Source organism: Leucoraja erinacea, chromosome 3 (assembly GCF_028641065.1).
Source record: "Leucoraja erinacea ecotype New England chromosome 3, Leri_hhj_1, whole genome shotgun sequence".
NCBI lineage: Eukaryota > Metazoa > Chordata > Chondrichthyes > Rajiformes > Rajidae > Leucoraja > Leucoraja erinaceus.
This window is the reverse complement of record NC_073379.1, coordinates 97186480-97202386: the sequence shown is the minus strand read 5'-3', so window position 1 is coordinate 97202386 and position 15907 is coordinate 97186480. Positions and strand designations below refer to the sequence as shown.

The 15907-nt window shown below is 41.6% G+C and overlaps 1 protein-coding gene across 3 annotated transcripts in view; it reads left to right on the top strand.

The window, feature by feature from the left end:
* The window catches only part of pam (peptidylglycine alpha-amidating monooxygenase), a 181215-nt gene extending 167185 nt beyond the window's left edge, over positions 1-14030 (top strand). For 2 of the 3 annotated variants that reach the window (XM_055633263.1, XM_055633265.1), the window contains 8 exons: positions 1356-1560; positions 8150-8359; positions 9490-9608; positions 9732-9831; positions 11623-11682; positions 11897-12100; positions 12826-12888; positions 13184-14030. In XM_055633263.1, coding sequence (XP_055489238.1) covers positions 1356-1560; positions 8150-8359; positions 9490-9608; positions 9732-9831; positions 11623-11682; positions 11897-12100; positions 12826-12888; positions 13184-13365 — 1143 coding nt within the window. In that variant the 3' untranslated portion in view covers positions 13366-14030. The remainder of the gene's footprint in view (positions 1-1355; positions 1561-8149; positions 8360-9489; positions 9609-9731; positions 9832-11622; positions 11683-11896; positions 12101-12825; positions 12889-13183) is intronic. The other variant, XM_055633264.1, reaches the window with a different exon arrangement.
* The last annotated feature ends 1877 nt before the right edge of the window (positions 14031-15907 follow it).

Below are 15907 nucleotides of genomic sequence, written 5' to 3'. Positions count from 1 at the left end.
ACCTCTGGTGACCTTGCCCGCCACCCAAAAAAAAAAATCAAGGTCGAGGTGACCTGCAACCCCCTACCACCTCCCATGCATATGTTGAAAACCTTCCTCGACTATGAAGAAAACCGGCTTCAACTAGACCTGTAACTAAAAAATTATCGATTTTTAAAACGGCAAAATATTTTTAGTTGAGGTCGGTTTTAATCATGATGGAAAAATAGCAGCAACCTAGATGAAGCCTCAACCACGCGGAAACCACTTTCGCCCATTAGGGAGAGTGACCAAAACCTCCGGTGACCTCGTGGAAACCTTGGATGGCGGGCAAGGTCACCAGAGGTTGCTGTTTAGTTCTCCTAAGTGGGACAGGGGCTTAAGGTGACAATTTTCATTTCATAATCTTTTTGAAAAAATGCAGTTAAAATGATTTCACTTATACTAGACGTCTTAAGTCTTGTGTTGAGCAAAACGAGTAAGTCACCTTAAGAAGGATTTGAACACAGCCTCTTTTGCACCGGCTAACAAAATGGTAGGTAACATTTGCACCTGAGAAACATTTAGTATGGCGATGTCAGGTGACCAAAAAGCCAGCTATATTTTTTGTATTGACAATTGCACAATAATGAAGTCCCCCTTAAATTGAATTCTCATTAGATGTCCATCAAATCGCATTGTTCTCCATGCAGCGCTCCAATTGGAGTTTGATTGAAATTGAATTGATTGAAACAGGCCCTTCCCCATCGATCACCTGTTCACACAAGTTCTATGTTATCCCTCTTTCCCATCCACCTCCTAATCACCGTGACAATTTTTTACAGAACCCAATTAAACTAAAAACCCGCTTGTTTAGGATGTGGGAGGAAACTGAGCACCCAGAGAAACCCCACGTGGTCACAGGGAAAACATGCAAACTCCATACAGACAGCACCCAAGGTCAGGATCGAACCCAGATCTCTGTGGCTGTGAGACAGCAGCTCTGCCAGCTGTGTCACTGTAAATCTCATCATACTTGCCCTTCTTTTCCAGTTCCATGGGAGTAAAGAGAGAATCAGTAGGCAGACAACAAAACCTGCCACTGTGACCATCCGCACTTCAATTTCTAGGCCAATTTTTCTTTTTAGTTCATAACTAAAATCAAGTACATAGAAATTAGGTGCAGGAGTAGGCCATTCGGCCCTTCAATATGATCATGGCTGATCATCCAACTCAGTAACCCGTACCTGCCTTCTCTCCATACCCCCTGATCCCCTTAGCCACAAGGGCCACATCTAACTCCCTCTTAAATATAGCAATGATTTGTACTATACCTATATTTACATGTTTTGCAAAATGTTTATAATTATGATAGTGATGTTTCATCTTCAAATTAGGTTTACAAGCTGGAAAGCAACGGTGACAGATTGTTGGTTCTTGGACAAGCCTTTCAGCCAGGAAGTGACAAAAATCATTTCTGTAAGCCCACTGATGTGGCAGTTGATCCACTTACTAGTAATTTCTATGTGTCTGATGGCTACTGCAACAGCAGGATTATTCAGTTTTCTCCAGAAGGAAAGTTCATCATGCAGTGGGGAGAAGGTATTGTGATTCTTGAATTTTTAAACCATTTGTTTTTAAAGGTGACATTTAGATTTTGGAAAACATTCAAAAAACAGTGGAGCAGCAACTTAATGGGGGGTAAATTAGAATGGTACGTCTAGCAGAAATGTCCATAGTATGGGCCTGAACGCCAGACCGCACTGCCTTGGTGGACACAAAATGATGGAGTAACTCAGCGGACCAGGCGGCGTCTCTGGTGAGAAGGAATGGGTGATGTTTTGGGTCAAGACCCTTCTTCAGACTGAAAGGCACGGGAAAGGGTAACTAGAGATATAGACGATGATGTAGAGAGATAACAAAACTTACTATTTTCAATTTCACCATTTACCATAATGGGATTTGAATATTCTATTGTGGCTTTTTAGGGATCGATAACTCATAACTACTGAAAGAGGTAACTTCTAATCGTTACCTCTTAGATCTCATCTTGTGCTGTACCTAACAATAATATAATTTAGTAGGTTACACAAAAAAGCTGGAGAAACTCAGCGGGTGCAGCAGCATCTATGGAGCGAAGGAAATAGGCAACGTTTCGGGCCGAAACCCTTCTTCAGACGGGTTTATTAATATAATTTAGTACTTAGATTCAAAGGTTCATTGATTATCACATACACCAATTGGTGTGGTGAAATTCAAGTTGCCATTGCAGCACACTAATAAAAATACAACATAACTTTAAAGAAGAAGTGAACATAAAACATAAAAACATCCCCCACAATGGTTCCCACTGTGAGGGAAGGAACAAAGTCCAGTCCCCATCCTCTTGTCCACCCACAGTCGGGCCTATTGAGGCCTCCGCAGCCGCCGCTACGTGACCGATGATTCAGGCCCTTCTCGCCAGGTGTTGGGTCCCCTGCGTCGGGGGAACCCTCTCAATGGCTTGGGATGCCTGGACCGGCCGCTTCTGTTCCGGAGACCGGAGATTCTAATCCATATGCCTGGGGATAAAATGGTAGGTGAGGGTCAATGGATTGTAATGCATGTCAGTTAACAATTTAATATCTTCTGTCTAAGTAAGCACCCCACACTTTTAAAAAACGATAAGAACAATCACTGCTATTCTAATATTTACTTTTTACAATGAAGGGAGTGGTGATGGGGTGGAGTGGAGCAGAGGGAATAGACTGAAGTTATTAACACTGAAGTCAGAGCTAGTGGTCTTCAGAGTGTTCCTGCCAAACTGTCTTGAGAGCAGTCAGTGTTTATGGTTGAACAAGTGCTGAAGGCACTATCGTGTATGAAGGTAGACAAATCTCCAGGGCCTGATCAGATATAACTGAGGACATTGTGGGAAACTAGAGTGGGATATTGTGGGAGCCCTGGTTAAAATTTACAAGTCGTCTTTAAATACAGGAGAGGTGGTGGAAGACTGGAGGGTGGCAAATGTTGTGCCTCTATTTGAGAAGAGTTGCAGAGAAAATGCTGGGAACTATAGGCCAGTGAGAAATCTACGAGAGTATTCTGAAGGATAGGATATACAGGCATTTAGATGGACAAGGGCTGAATTGGCTTAATGGAAGGAAGCGGAGGGTGATGGTGGAAGGTTGCTTCTCGGACTGGAGGCCTTTGACGAGTGGTTTGCCTCGGGGTCCAGTGCTGGGCCCGTTACTATTTGTCATCTACATCAATGAATTAGATGAGAATGTACATGGCAAGATTTACAAATTTGCAGATGATACAAAAGTGGGTGGTATTGCAGATTGTGAAGATGGTTGTGAAAAATTGCAGCAGGATCTTGATCGGTTAGCTAGGTGGGCGGAAGAATGGGTGATGGAATTTTATACAGAGAAATGTGAGATGTTACATTTTGAGAAGTCTAACATTGGCAGGACCTACACTGTGTATGGTAGAGCTCTGGGCAGTGTTAGAAAGTAGAACATTTAGGAGTGCAGGTACATAGTTCCTTGAAGGTGGAGTTGCAGGACGATAGTGTGGTCCAAAGGGCTTTTGGCACATCGGCCTTCATCAGTCAGAGAATTAAGTATAGAATTGAGTGTATCATGTTGCAGTTGTCTAAGACATTGGTGAGGCCGCATTTAGAGTATTGTGTTCAGTTCTGGGCAACATGTTATAGGAAAGATGTTGTCAAGCTGGAAAGGGTACAGAGAAGGTTTACGAGAATGCTGCCAGGGCCTGAGGGTGAGAGCTATAGGGAGCCGTTGAGTAGGCTGGGATTCTACTCCTTGGAGCGTAGGAGGATCTTCTTCTTTCGTGTGGCGTACACAACTTAAAGTTGTTGGACAACTTGGTCTATTTGATCTTCGGTTTGTGCACGTCGAGTTGATTGCATTAGCCGAAACAGGGGGGACCACGTGAAGGTTGCAATCTTCCACCCCTGCAGGAGGATGAGGGGTGATTTATGGAGGTGAATAAAATCATGAGAAGAAAACATGGGGTAGATGCAGAGTCTCTTGTCCACAATAGGTGAATCGAGGAACAGAGGACATAGGGTTAAGGTGAAGGGGAAAACGTATAATGGGAATCTGAGGTAGACAAAAATGCTGGAAGAACTCAGCGGGTGAGGCAGCATCTATGAAGAGAAGAAATAGATGACGTTTCCGGTCGAGACCATTCTTCAGACTGATGACAGGGAGGGGGGGGAAGAAAGGAAGAGGCGGAGACAGTAGGCTTGTGGGAGAGCTAGGGAGGGGAAGGAGGGAGAGAGCAAAGGCTATCTGAAATTAGAGAAGTCAATGTTCATACTGCTGGGGTGTAAACTACCTGAGCGAAATATGGGGCGCTGTTCCTCCAATTTGCGCTGGGCCTCTCTCTGGCAATGGAGGAAGCCCAGAACAGAAAGGACAGATTCGGAATGTGAGGGGAGTTGAAGTGCTGAGCCACTGGGAGATCAGGTTGGTTTGTGTGAACTGAGCAGAGGTGTTGGGCGAAGCGATCGCCGAGCCTGTGCGTGGTCTCGCCGATGTAGAGAAGTTGACACATGGAACAGCAGATGCAGTAGATGAGGTTGGAGGAGGTGCAGGTGAACCTCTGCCTCACCTGGAATGACTGCTCGGGTCCTTGGATGGAGTTGAGGGGGGAGGTAAAGCGACAAGTGTAGCTTTTCCTGCGGTTGCAAGGGAATGTACCCGGGGAGGGGGTGGTTTGGATGGGAAGGGACGAATTGACGAGGGAGTTACGGAGGGAATGGTCTCTGCGGAAAGCAGAAACCGGGAGGAGATGGGAAGATATGGTCAGTGGTAGTATCCCACTGGAGGTGGCGAAAATGTTGGTGTAATATGTTGTATGCGATGGCTGATAGGGTGGAAGGTGAGGACAAGGGGGACTCCGTCCTTGTTACGAGTGGGGGGGATGGGGAGTGAGAGCGGAGCTGCGGGATATAGAGGAGACCCTGGTGAGAGCCTCGTCTATAATAGAAGAGGGGAACCCCCGTTCCCTAAAGAATGAGGACATCTCCGATGCCCTGGTTTGGAACACCTCATCCTGGGTGCAGATGCGGTGTAGACAGAGGTATTGGGAGTAGGGGATAAAGTCCTTACAGGAAGCAGGGTGGGATGAAGTGTGGTCCAGATAGCTATGGGAGTCAGTGGGTTTGTAGTAGATGTCGGTCAATAATCTATCACCTGCGATGGAGATAGTGAGGTCTAGAAACGGTAGGGAGATGTCGGAAATGGTCCAGGTGAATTTGAGTGCCGGGTGGTGAAATGGATGAAGTCAGTGGGTTCTGCATGGGTGCAGGAAGTAGCACCAATGCAGTTGTCAATGTAGTGGAGGTAGAGTTCGGGGATAGGGCTACAGTACGCCTCGAACAGGGATAGTTTCACGTACCCTACAAAGAGGCAGGCATAGCTGGGGCCCATAGCTGCACCTTGGATTTGGTGGAAATGGGAGGTCCAAGGAAAGGTTGTTGAGGTTAAGGCCCAGCTCCGCTAGTCGGAAGAAAGTATTAGTAGGCGGAGATTGGTTGGTTCTGCAGTCGAGGAAGAAACGGAGGGCTTTAAGACCCTCCTGGTGCGGGATGGAGGTGTAGAGTGACTGGACATCCATAGTGAAGATGAGGGAGTGCAGGCCAGGAAAACGGAGGTCATGAAGGAGACGAAGAGCGTGTGAGGTGTCTTAGACATAGGTGGGGAGAGATTTGACCAGAGGGGATAGGATGGAGTCGAGGTATGTGGAAATGAGTTTAGTGGGACATGAACAGGCAGAAACAATGAGTCTGCCAGGACAGTTAGGTTTGTAGATTTTGGGGAGAAGATAAAATCGGGCCGTGCAGGGCTGGGGAACGATGAGGTTGGACACTGGGGAGGGCTGGGAGCTGGACGTGAAGAAGTCCTTTAAAAGAGCGGGGCGGGGGGGAGGGGAGAATGGTGAGGGGGGGAGAAGGAGTGGAGACACTTTCAAGAAGCTAGACAACTTTTAATAAGCCAGAGATACACAGCTGTGAAGTTCAGCGGGCGTTTAACATCACCGGTCGGTTTTCCTTGGTTCTGAAAACTCGTGCTTACGTTTTTTTCCCCCAATGAGCCAATGAAAATGCCCGGTCAGCAAAGGAGATTAACTAAAACTACCTACGGCTACCTCACCCAAAAAGTCGCCTAAGTGGGACAGGCCCTTTAAGATAATGGCCTGGTGCTCGTCTATGGGGACATGGTCCAAGGATAAGTAGGAGGTGTCTGTGAGTTGGCGCTTGGCCTCGGACCTGGAGAGGTCAGTGCGCCAGACTACCACGGCACCTCCCTTGTCGGAAGGTTTCATCACCCAGTCGGGGTTGTCCGCCTCTGCCTTTCTTTTTCCCGCCTCTCCCTCCTTTCCCCCCCTTCCCCCCCCCCCCCCCCCCCGGACATCAATGTGAAGAAGGGACTCGACCCGAAACGTCGCCTATTTCTTCTCCCCATAGATGCTGCCTCACCCACCGAGTTCCTCCAGAATTTTTGTCTACCTTCGATTTTTCCAGCATCTGCAGTTCTTTTTTAAACATAAGAATCTGAGGGGTAACTTTTTCACACAAAGGGTGGTGGGTGTATGGAACAAGCTGCCAAATGAGGTAGATGAGGCTGGAACTACCCCAATGTTTAAGAAGCAGTTAGACATGTACAGTCCAAGACAGTGTGAGGTATAAATGGAGTCAATAGAAGGGAGGGTGGTTTGTGTTGGTTTATTTGTGGCTGTGTCCATGATTTGTTGCAATTTCTTGCGGTCTTGAATTGAACTGTTCCCAAACCAAGCTGTGATCCTGATAAAATGCTTTCTATGGTGCATCTGTAGATGTTGGTGAGAGTTTTAGGGGACATGCCAAACTTCCTAAGCCTTCTAAGAAAGTAGAGGCGTTGGTGTGCTTTCTTGGTCGTTGCTTCAATATGGGTAGTCCCGGAGAAGTTGATGATATTGACTACGAGGAAGGAATTTGAAGTTTTCAACTATCTCTGTAAACTGGGGTCAATGTAGAAACATAGAAAAATAGGTGCAGGAGTAGGCGATTCAGCCCTTCGAGCCAGCGCCGTCATTCAATATGATCATGGCTGATCATCTAAAATCAATACCCTGCTTTTTCCCGATATCCATTGATTCTATTTGCCCTAAGAGCTATATCTCTCTTGAAAACATCCAGTGAATTGGCCTCCACTGCCTTCTGTGGCAGAGAATTTTACAGATTTGCAACTTTCTGGGTGAAGAAGTTTTTCCTCATCTCAGTCTTAAATGGAATCATACCCCTTATTCTTAAACGGTGACTCCTGTTTCTGAGCTCCCTCAACATTGAGAAAACATGTTCTGCATCTAGCCTGTCCAATCCTTTAAGAATGTTATATGTTTCCTGAAGATGATCACTATCTCCTTTGCCTTGCTAGTCGATCACTATCTCCTGTCTTAAATTAGACTTGATTTAGATTGAAATTTTAAGCATTGATTAACTTACCACGTGGTTTCAGAAACTTTCAAAGGTTTTTAGCTTTTTTCTATGATCTTTTTTGGAGAATGAAATTAAAAAATAAACGTACCCCTGTTCTTCAGTTATTTGAGAAAATGACCTGTGATAGCCAAATATTTTGACTTTACCCTGTAATTCCATGGCTAAATAAATTGCCCCCAATACTACTACTTTGCAGTGATGCAATGATTAAAATAATTGCAGCACTGAAATCTGATGATATGTTTGCTTTTGACAACATGAGCTGACATATAAATGTCCAAAGACAAGGTTAAATTATTGCTTGTTGCATATTTATGTTTCTGACAGTAAATCACTACATTTATGTTTCTGACACTAAATAGCAGCAAGGTTTATCATTCAGATGATCCCATGAGTATTGTGACCGGCATGTAAGATGATTGTTTGGACTGTCTTTTGAATGTATAGAGGAATCTAATAAAATATTAAATAATCATATAAACTATTTTTATGTGATATTTTGCCGATATTTCTTCATAATTGGCCAACTGTGAGTTGTAGGTCGGCAGCTTGAGTGGTTACAGCTATTATAATCTGAGACATTCTCAATGTTATGGAACAGCAATACTATGTTACTGCTTTAACTCCATCAGTTTTATTGTTGAAAAGCACTTTAACGTTCCATTAACTTCTAAAGCATGAAATATATTTTTTACCTTGCAGAAAGCTCACCTTCAGAGATACCTAAACCAGGTCAATTCTTCATTCCACATAGTTTGGCATTTGTGCCTGCATTAGGCCAGCTCTGTGTCGCTGACAGGGAGAATGGGCGAATCCAGTGTTTCACTGCGCAATCAGGAGAATTTCTTCGGGAGATTCGGCATCCTGAATTTGGAGAGCGGCTGTTTGCAGTTTCCTACACGCCCAACAATGGTAATACTGAATATTGTGTATCCATGTATAAATGGCTTTATACTTTACAGAATGATTCAGTGGATGAAAATCTGTCAAAACATTTACATTTTAGTTAACTAATAAACCTGTAAAAATAATAATACAACAGTTTAGAATCTCAAGAGATGTGAGAAAATAATTTTTGGAATGTAAAATGTAAGAATGACTTTATCAGCGATAAAGCATTCTAGTTATTCTGATTTACTCGCCGTGCCAATATTCCCTTGGGTATCTTTCTCTTCTCTTTCCCAATATTTATACCTAGCCCTTTGCTCGCATCTCTACTTTTCCTCTTCCTCCATCTCATTCCCTTTTTTGTTCTGGATATTTTAAATACCTGTTTTGTTAGGCCTGATGGAAGTTTACTTGCCAGATATATAATCTCCTGCCATATTTATTGGTTAAACGTATTGACAGTCTTTCAAACCAAAACTCTCATTCAATTTCAGATTTCCACTAAATAGGGGGTTTCCATTTTTATTCAACATTTGGGAAGCAAATTTGAAATAAAAGACCAAGTAATCACATGACAATGATGCTGCCATTGTACTGCAGAGGAACAGGCCTTCAACCCACAGTGTCTGCTGAAGATGATGCCAAATTGCACTAATCTCCTCAGCCAGCATATGAACCATAAGCCTCCATTCCCTGGATATCCATGTAGCACCACTCTGTGTTAAAAAAAAAACTGCCCCTCATGCCTTCTTTAACATTCTTCCTCTCACCTTAAAGCTATTCTCTCAAGTTTTTAATATTTCCAAACTGGAAATATGGTGGACATAGAAACTCATCACATGGAACAAAACTGCAAAATCAGCCCGAGAGCCAATTAATTTGCACAAGATTGTAAGTGGTTAATTATATTTGTCTTAAACAGGTATGGGGCTATTTTGAAATAAAATATTTCAAGTTGTCTATTTATACAATAGATTTTATTTCAATACATTATTATTATATTACTCCTTGTTCAACTTGGCCAAAATTGTCACGCTGGAAAAGGTTTTTGGCAAAATTATAGCCAAATTTAAAGAATATAAATTTTGATTGAAACATCCATTGTTTAATTAAATTGGTTATTGATTTATTTACTTTCATTATTTTTTATTTAGGTGGTCAGTTATATGCAATAAATGGAGAGACTCTTGTTGGTAGAGGAGTGCCAGTACAAGGATTTGTTCTGAATTTTACAACTGGAGAATTGCTGGATATATTCAAACCAAGCAAACAGGTAGAAGTAAAGAAAATAGAAACATTGTTGGAAATTCAAATGGTTTTTGAATAATATTTCTTATGATTAAATTTGTTTTATTTTGCTTTAACATAGAAATTAACATTGATTTATTTTGTTAAGAAATTCCTGATGCCACATGATATTGTTGCAGCGGCTGATAAGACTGTTTTTGTTGGGGATATCCAAGCAAGCAGAGTGTGGAAATTTATACCTGCAGAAAGTAAGCTCTCATTTGATTCACTCTATTCATGTTAATGTAGTGTGTGTAAATACTCTGACAACGTGGCAGTTTCTGTGTAGCTTATTAGCATTATTTTGAAAATGGTGCATATGGATTACTATTTGACGCTTTGAAACGTCATTTTCAAATTAACTTTTACCAATGTTCCAAGTGTGGCTCATGATTCCTTTCAGACGTGACTTTGGAGAATTATGCCTTCAACTTTGACTAGTTACGAGTCGAAAAAAATAATTCTGGTCCCTTTTACTTTTGTCTCTTTGCATAGTTTTTCTATAGGCCATTGTATATATAAACATAGCAGGTGCAGGAGTAGGCCATTCGGCCCTTCGATCCTGCACCGCCATTCAATATGATCATGGCTGATCATTCAACTCAGTATCCTGTACCTGCCTTCTCTCCATACCCCCTGATCCCTTTCGCCACAAGGGCCACATCTAACTCCCTCTTAAATATAGCCAATGAACTGGCCTCAACTACCTTCTGTGGCAGGTTATTTCAGAGATTCACCACTCTCTGTGCGAAAAATGTTTTCCTCATCTCGGTCCTAAAGCTTGAAAGATTTGACGTCAAGACTTAAGAACAGCTTCTTCTCCACTGGTACCTAACTGCAGAACTTTTTTCTTACCCACTCACACTTATTCCTACTTCATTCGGTTACTCCATTAATGCATTGTAGTTTCTTTTTGCACTGCTTCAGATTGCACTACAATGTTTGCACCATCCTGTTGTTTTGTATTTGTCATTGTACCTGTCATCATCATGTATACTGTGTACACCATGTGCTTCACACAAACAAGGAATTTCTTTGCACCCTGGTGGGTATGACAATAAACTGATCTGAATCTGATAAACTGCTAGGGAGTAGCGAGACATAGTCAGATGATGCATAGTTAATATATGAACCATTCATCTAAGCCGGAACCTGTCTTCAAACTGCTTCAAACCAATGAATATACTGATAGTCACAAGCAGTGGTCAGTTTTTTAATGGGAACACAGTAAGTATTACGTAACCATGAGGCATTCTTATTTTGAGAAGATTTGGATTTCTATATGGTAACATGTTTACATATATATTATAATTGTGCGTGTGTGTTTCTGTGCGTTGCTGTGCATTCATGGCAGTCATGAGGTCTTTTATTAATAGTGATTGTGAATGTAGCCCACAACAGCAAGCTCCACCGTACGACGACCATTGTTATCGCCATGTCCATATTCATGTCCGTTTTTTTTTGTTGTAAACCAGCGTCTACAATTCTTTGTGTCCATCTTTCTTTGATGTCGCTCGGCCTGTACTCACTGGAGTTTCAAAGGATGAGCAGGGATCTCATTGAAACCTACTGGATAAATAAAGGCCTAAATAAACTGGACGTGGAAAGCATGTTTTCAGTCATAGGGGAGTCTAGAACCAGACGGCGCAGCCTCAGAATAAGACCTACTTTCAGAATGGAGATGAGGAGGAGCGTGGTGAATGTGTGGAATTTATTGCTATATCGGGCTGTGCCGGCCAAGTCATTAGGTACTTTTAAAGCAGAGCTTGACTGATTCAAAGATTATGGGGAGAAGCGGTTGAGAAGGAAAAAATAGATCAGCCATGATTGAATAATGGGAGTAGACTTGTTGTGCTGAATGGCAGGGCTTCTTTGCAACATGATATCAATGTGAATGTCATCATGACTCACAAAACATTTATTTAATTAACCAGAAGTTTAGCTGCAATATCACAAATTTAAAAGAGTTATCATTTTCTTTGGGTTTTTTTTTTTTTCAGAAGCTGAGCATCGTTCAGTAAAAAAAGCTGGTCCTGGCATTGAGTTGCATGAGATAGATGGTAGGCATCTGCTGCCTTTTTTCAACATCTTTTACTGTAAAAAAACTTACTCTATAGCAAATATTTTAATTATTCAGTGTGAGCAAAAATGAACAATATTAGTGTTTTAAATAATTGCTGGAATGGTGGACTATTGCAACAAATTTTATAAAGTACTAATGCAATTACATTGTTGTAAAGGTTAATAACTTCTCTTTAATATTTTAATTTTAAGCAACCGAAACATTAATCGAAGCAGAATTAGAAACTAAGTTGAGATCGCCTGATGTGATGGAGAAGCATAAAAGCAAAAGTGTTCTCAAACAGTCCAGTACTGCCGTTTCTCCTGTACTTATTACATTACTGCTCATTATTCCTATTGTGATGTTGGTTGGAATTGGAGTCTTCATCCACTGGCGAAAGGGCAAGCTGTATGGAGGTACAGAATAAACTTTAAGATGCATGTAGTTTTCAACTAAAATATGTAATAATATTCATTTTGCACTTTTATGGATTCACCTGTTTTAACAATTAATGTCTGGCACACACACATTGTGTATATAATAGTGAACATTCATATATTTGGAGTCAATAGTTAAATAAACGTTGTACAGATTGAGTGCTGCAGTAAGTTCAATGGTGGAGTATCACTTTTGGAATTGATTGTGCCCAACCTGAAGAAATGAAAGTCTTAGAATAATTCAATTACAAAAGGGTGACCATTTCCTAAAGTAAATTCTTCATTAAATCAGCAAACTCTGTTAAAACGGCTGATGTGGGAGATTAAAAATGTCATGTAATTCCGTTAAAGGATGTTTCATGGGGACTGACACACTGGGTTGAAGTACATTTTCCAAACAAGTATGAACCTAGTCACTATCTGATCAAAATAAATCAGACCAGTATTGCAATTGTAGTCAGAAGGTATTTTGTCTACCTTGCCCATCCATTCACAGCGTTACATGTCTATTAACACATTCTAGTTGTTGACAAGGATGCTGACTTGAAATCGATGACAGGTTTTTAACACTACGATTACAAGCAAACTGGTTTAAAGTTAAAAATAGAAATTGTAGTGTTGTTTGCTGTGTTAATTTAATACTTTCCAACCATGGTCCTTGTTTTTAGAGGCCACAGTCTGATATGCTTTCTGTGTCTTTACAGAGGATGCTGACAGCAAATTGGAGTCAAAGCAATCTTCAGGAGGAATCCTCGGCAGGCTTGGAGGTACGGCATTTGTAAATGAAAGGCAAAATCATTTGCAGAATTACTTATTTATAATTCTTTTAATTTTGTCATTGTGCCAGCACTAATGCCATAATTTTCCATCAGCAAATAAATATATTGTTAGACCAGCAAGTCTACAATATCTTTAACATTGTTTGGAAATTAATAGTGAAAAATTGGTTAGACACATCTTTTTAAACTGGAAACGATTTCCTCTGTACATTCCACAGCAATGTTCTGTACAAGAAAGGATTTTGCACATTCCGAGGAATTTAAACATTTTTTTTTGTGGCAGGAAAAAACAGCAGAGGATTAAACCTGGGAAACTTCTTTGCAAGCCACAGGGGTTACAGTCGGAAAGGTTTTGACAGACTGAGTACTGAAGGAAGTGATCAAGAAAAAGATGACGAAGAAGGCACTGACTCTGATATAGATGAGTGTTCTGCACCACCACTTCCACCCCCATCAACCTCCTGAAATATACTGATGCCAGTTTGAAATACATAGAGTTTAATTTTGTTGCCCAAAAAGCAGATGTATTCATGATTTGTATTTGACAGTAGTTGTATTGATCAGTTTTTGCTACATGTACGTTTTTATTTATTTGTGAAGAATTTCATATCATGCTATTGCTATTATATTTAAACAATCAAGTCAGTTTTATTCTGGGGACCAGGAATTAATGCTGAAGCAACATCTACTGCTTTGAGGCATTATAAAGATTATTTAAATGTTACTGCCTTACTTTGCTGGAGCTGTCAACCTGTGTTGGTGATTCAGTTACTTTTCTCTGCTTGAGGTATAGCATTTGGATACTGTCCTGTCTGGCACTTTAGTTTGATATTTCCAGTGTGTAATATTGTGCCTTCTCTATCAAGCATTCTCAGTCTACTGTAATCCAGTCATACTACAAAAGGGAAGCAAAGCTGCTACTTTTTGTCTTGGTTTATATCTTTAACTGTCTTGTTTTACTGGAGAAAACTGTTTATACAGAGGATTAATCTGTATGTACAGAAAGATCAGTTTTGATGTATTCATAGTTAATGTCAGATACTTCAGTTCTGGGGGAGATTGTTATTTTGTCAGAGCACTATTTTCAGGCACTGAATGTAATTTGTGTAATAAAGTGTTCACAAGCATCATTCATTTTATACAAGAATCATTCATTTTCAACTTGCAGTTTCAAGTATAAGCTTGGTATAATGCAACTTTGGTTTGGACTAGACATTGGTGACCTGCAGTCTCTAAGACCTTCACTGGTCTGGTGCAGGAATATATCTGATGTCTTAAGGCCGTGTTTGAATCATCTTTAGCCAAATATACTGTGTGAATGATTTATCTCAGCTTCATCCTGAGATCACAATGTTACAGAAGGCAGTCTTTAGTCAATATGATTCACTCCATTTGATCTTAAGAAATGGCTGCAATCATTGGACACGGCAAAAACAACAGGATTAGACAAATCCTGGCCATAATCCTGAGATTTCTCCAGCAGGGTCTGTACATGTCCCATTAACAAATAGTAAGATAAATATGATAAATATAGACAATAAGTGCTGTAGGCCATTCGGCCCTTCGAGCCAGCACCGCCATTCAGTGTGATCATGGCTCATCATCCCCAATCAGTACCTCATATCCCCTGACTGCTATTTTTAAGAGCCCTATCTAGCTCTCTCTTGAAAGCATCCAGAGAACCTGCCTCCACCGCCCTTTGAGGCAGAGATATTCCACAGACTCACCACTCTCCGTGAAAAAAAGTGTTTCCTCGTCTCTAAATGGCTTACTCCTTATTCTTAAACTGCGGCCCCTGGTTCTGGACTCCCCCAACATCGGGAACTTGTATCCTACCTCTAGTGCGTCCAAGCCCTTAACAATCTTATATGTTTCAATGAGATCTCCTCTCATCCTTCTAAACTCCAGAGTGTACAAACCCAGCTGCTCTCATGAAACATTCTCTCAACATGTGACAGTCCTGCCATCCCGGAAATAACTTTGTAAACCTACGCTGCACTCCCTCAATAGCAAGAATGTCCTTCCTCAAATTAGGGGACCAAAACTGCACACAATACTCCAGGTGTAGTCTCACTAGGGCTCTGTACAACTGCAGAAGGACCTCTTTGCCCCTATATTTGCTTCCTCTTGTTATAAAGGCCAACATGCCATTCGCTTTCTTCACTGCCTGCTGTACCTGCATGCTTACTTTCATAAACTGATGTACAAGGACCCCCAGATCCCGTTGTACCTCCCCTTTTCCCAACTTGATGCCATTTAGATAGTATCCCAACTTGACGCCATTTAGATATGTGGCTCATTATCAGCCTTAGCCTACTCTCAGTGGTCAGAAAAGTGAAAGAAAGGACCATTGACAGTGTGACTGCCTGCTGATTGGTACCCATTTGCCTGTATCAAATTGGAGTGCACCACGATTGCTCAGACATCAAAATACCTCAGTTTCAAACAAATAAACATGAGCTGAATTTCATGTGCAGCATCCGCCCAGCGTACCCTTCAGCAAAACTGCAAAATGCAGATGGCACCACTCAACCTCGGTTGGAGTGAAAGCCACTTAATGTAATGTAAAAGTATTTGCTTTTGACATCCAGGAGCTCTGGTAGATAGAACTGATGTAATGGGAATCAGCTGGCTCAAATCATGCCTTGCACAACAGATGGTTCTAACTGTTGGAGGTTAATTGTTTTGCCTCCCCCCCAGGATGCTGGTACAGGACAGATTGCCAGCTTCAGACATTTGTCAATGACATTCCTTCCATTACGAGGTCAGAGTGGTATTGTCACGCGTGCCAAGATACAGTGAAGAGATTTGCTTGCGTGCTGTTCAGTCAAATCATACTCTACATAAGTACAATCAAAGTACACAATTAAAACAGGTAGTGCAAAAAGGAGAATGCCAAAGTCTTATAGTCTTACAAGATTATAGTGGTGCAGTTACCGAGAAAGTGCAGGAAAAAAGTGCAAGGTCTGCAATGAGGTAGGTCGGAAGACCAGGACTAGTTTATGGG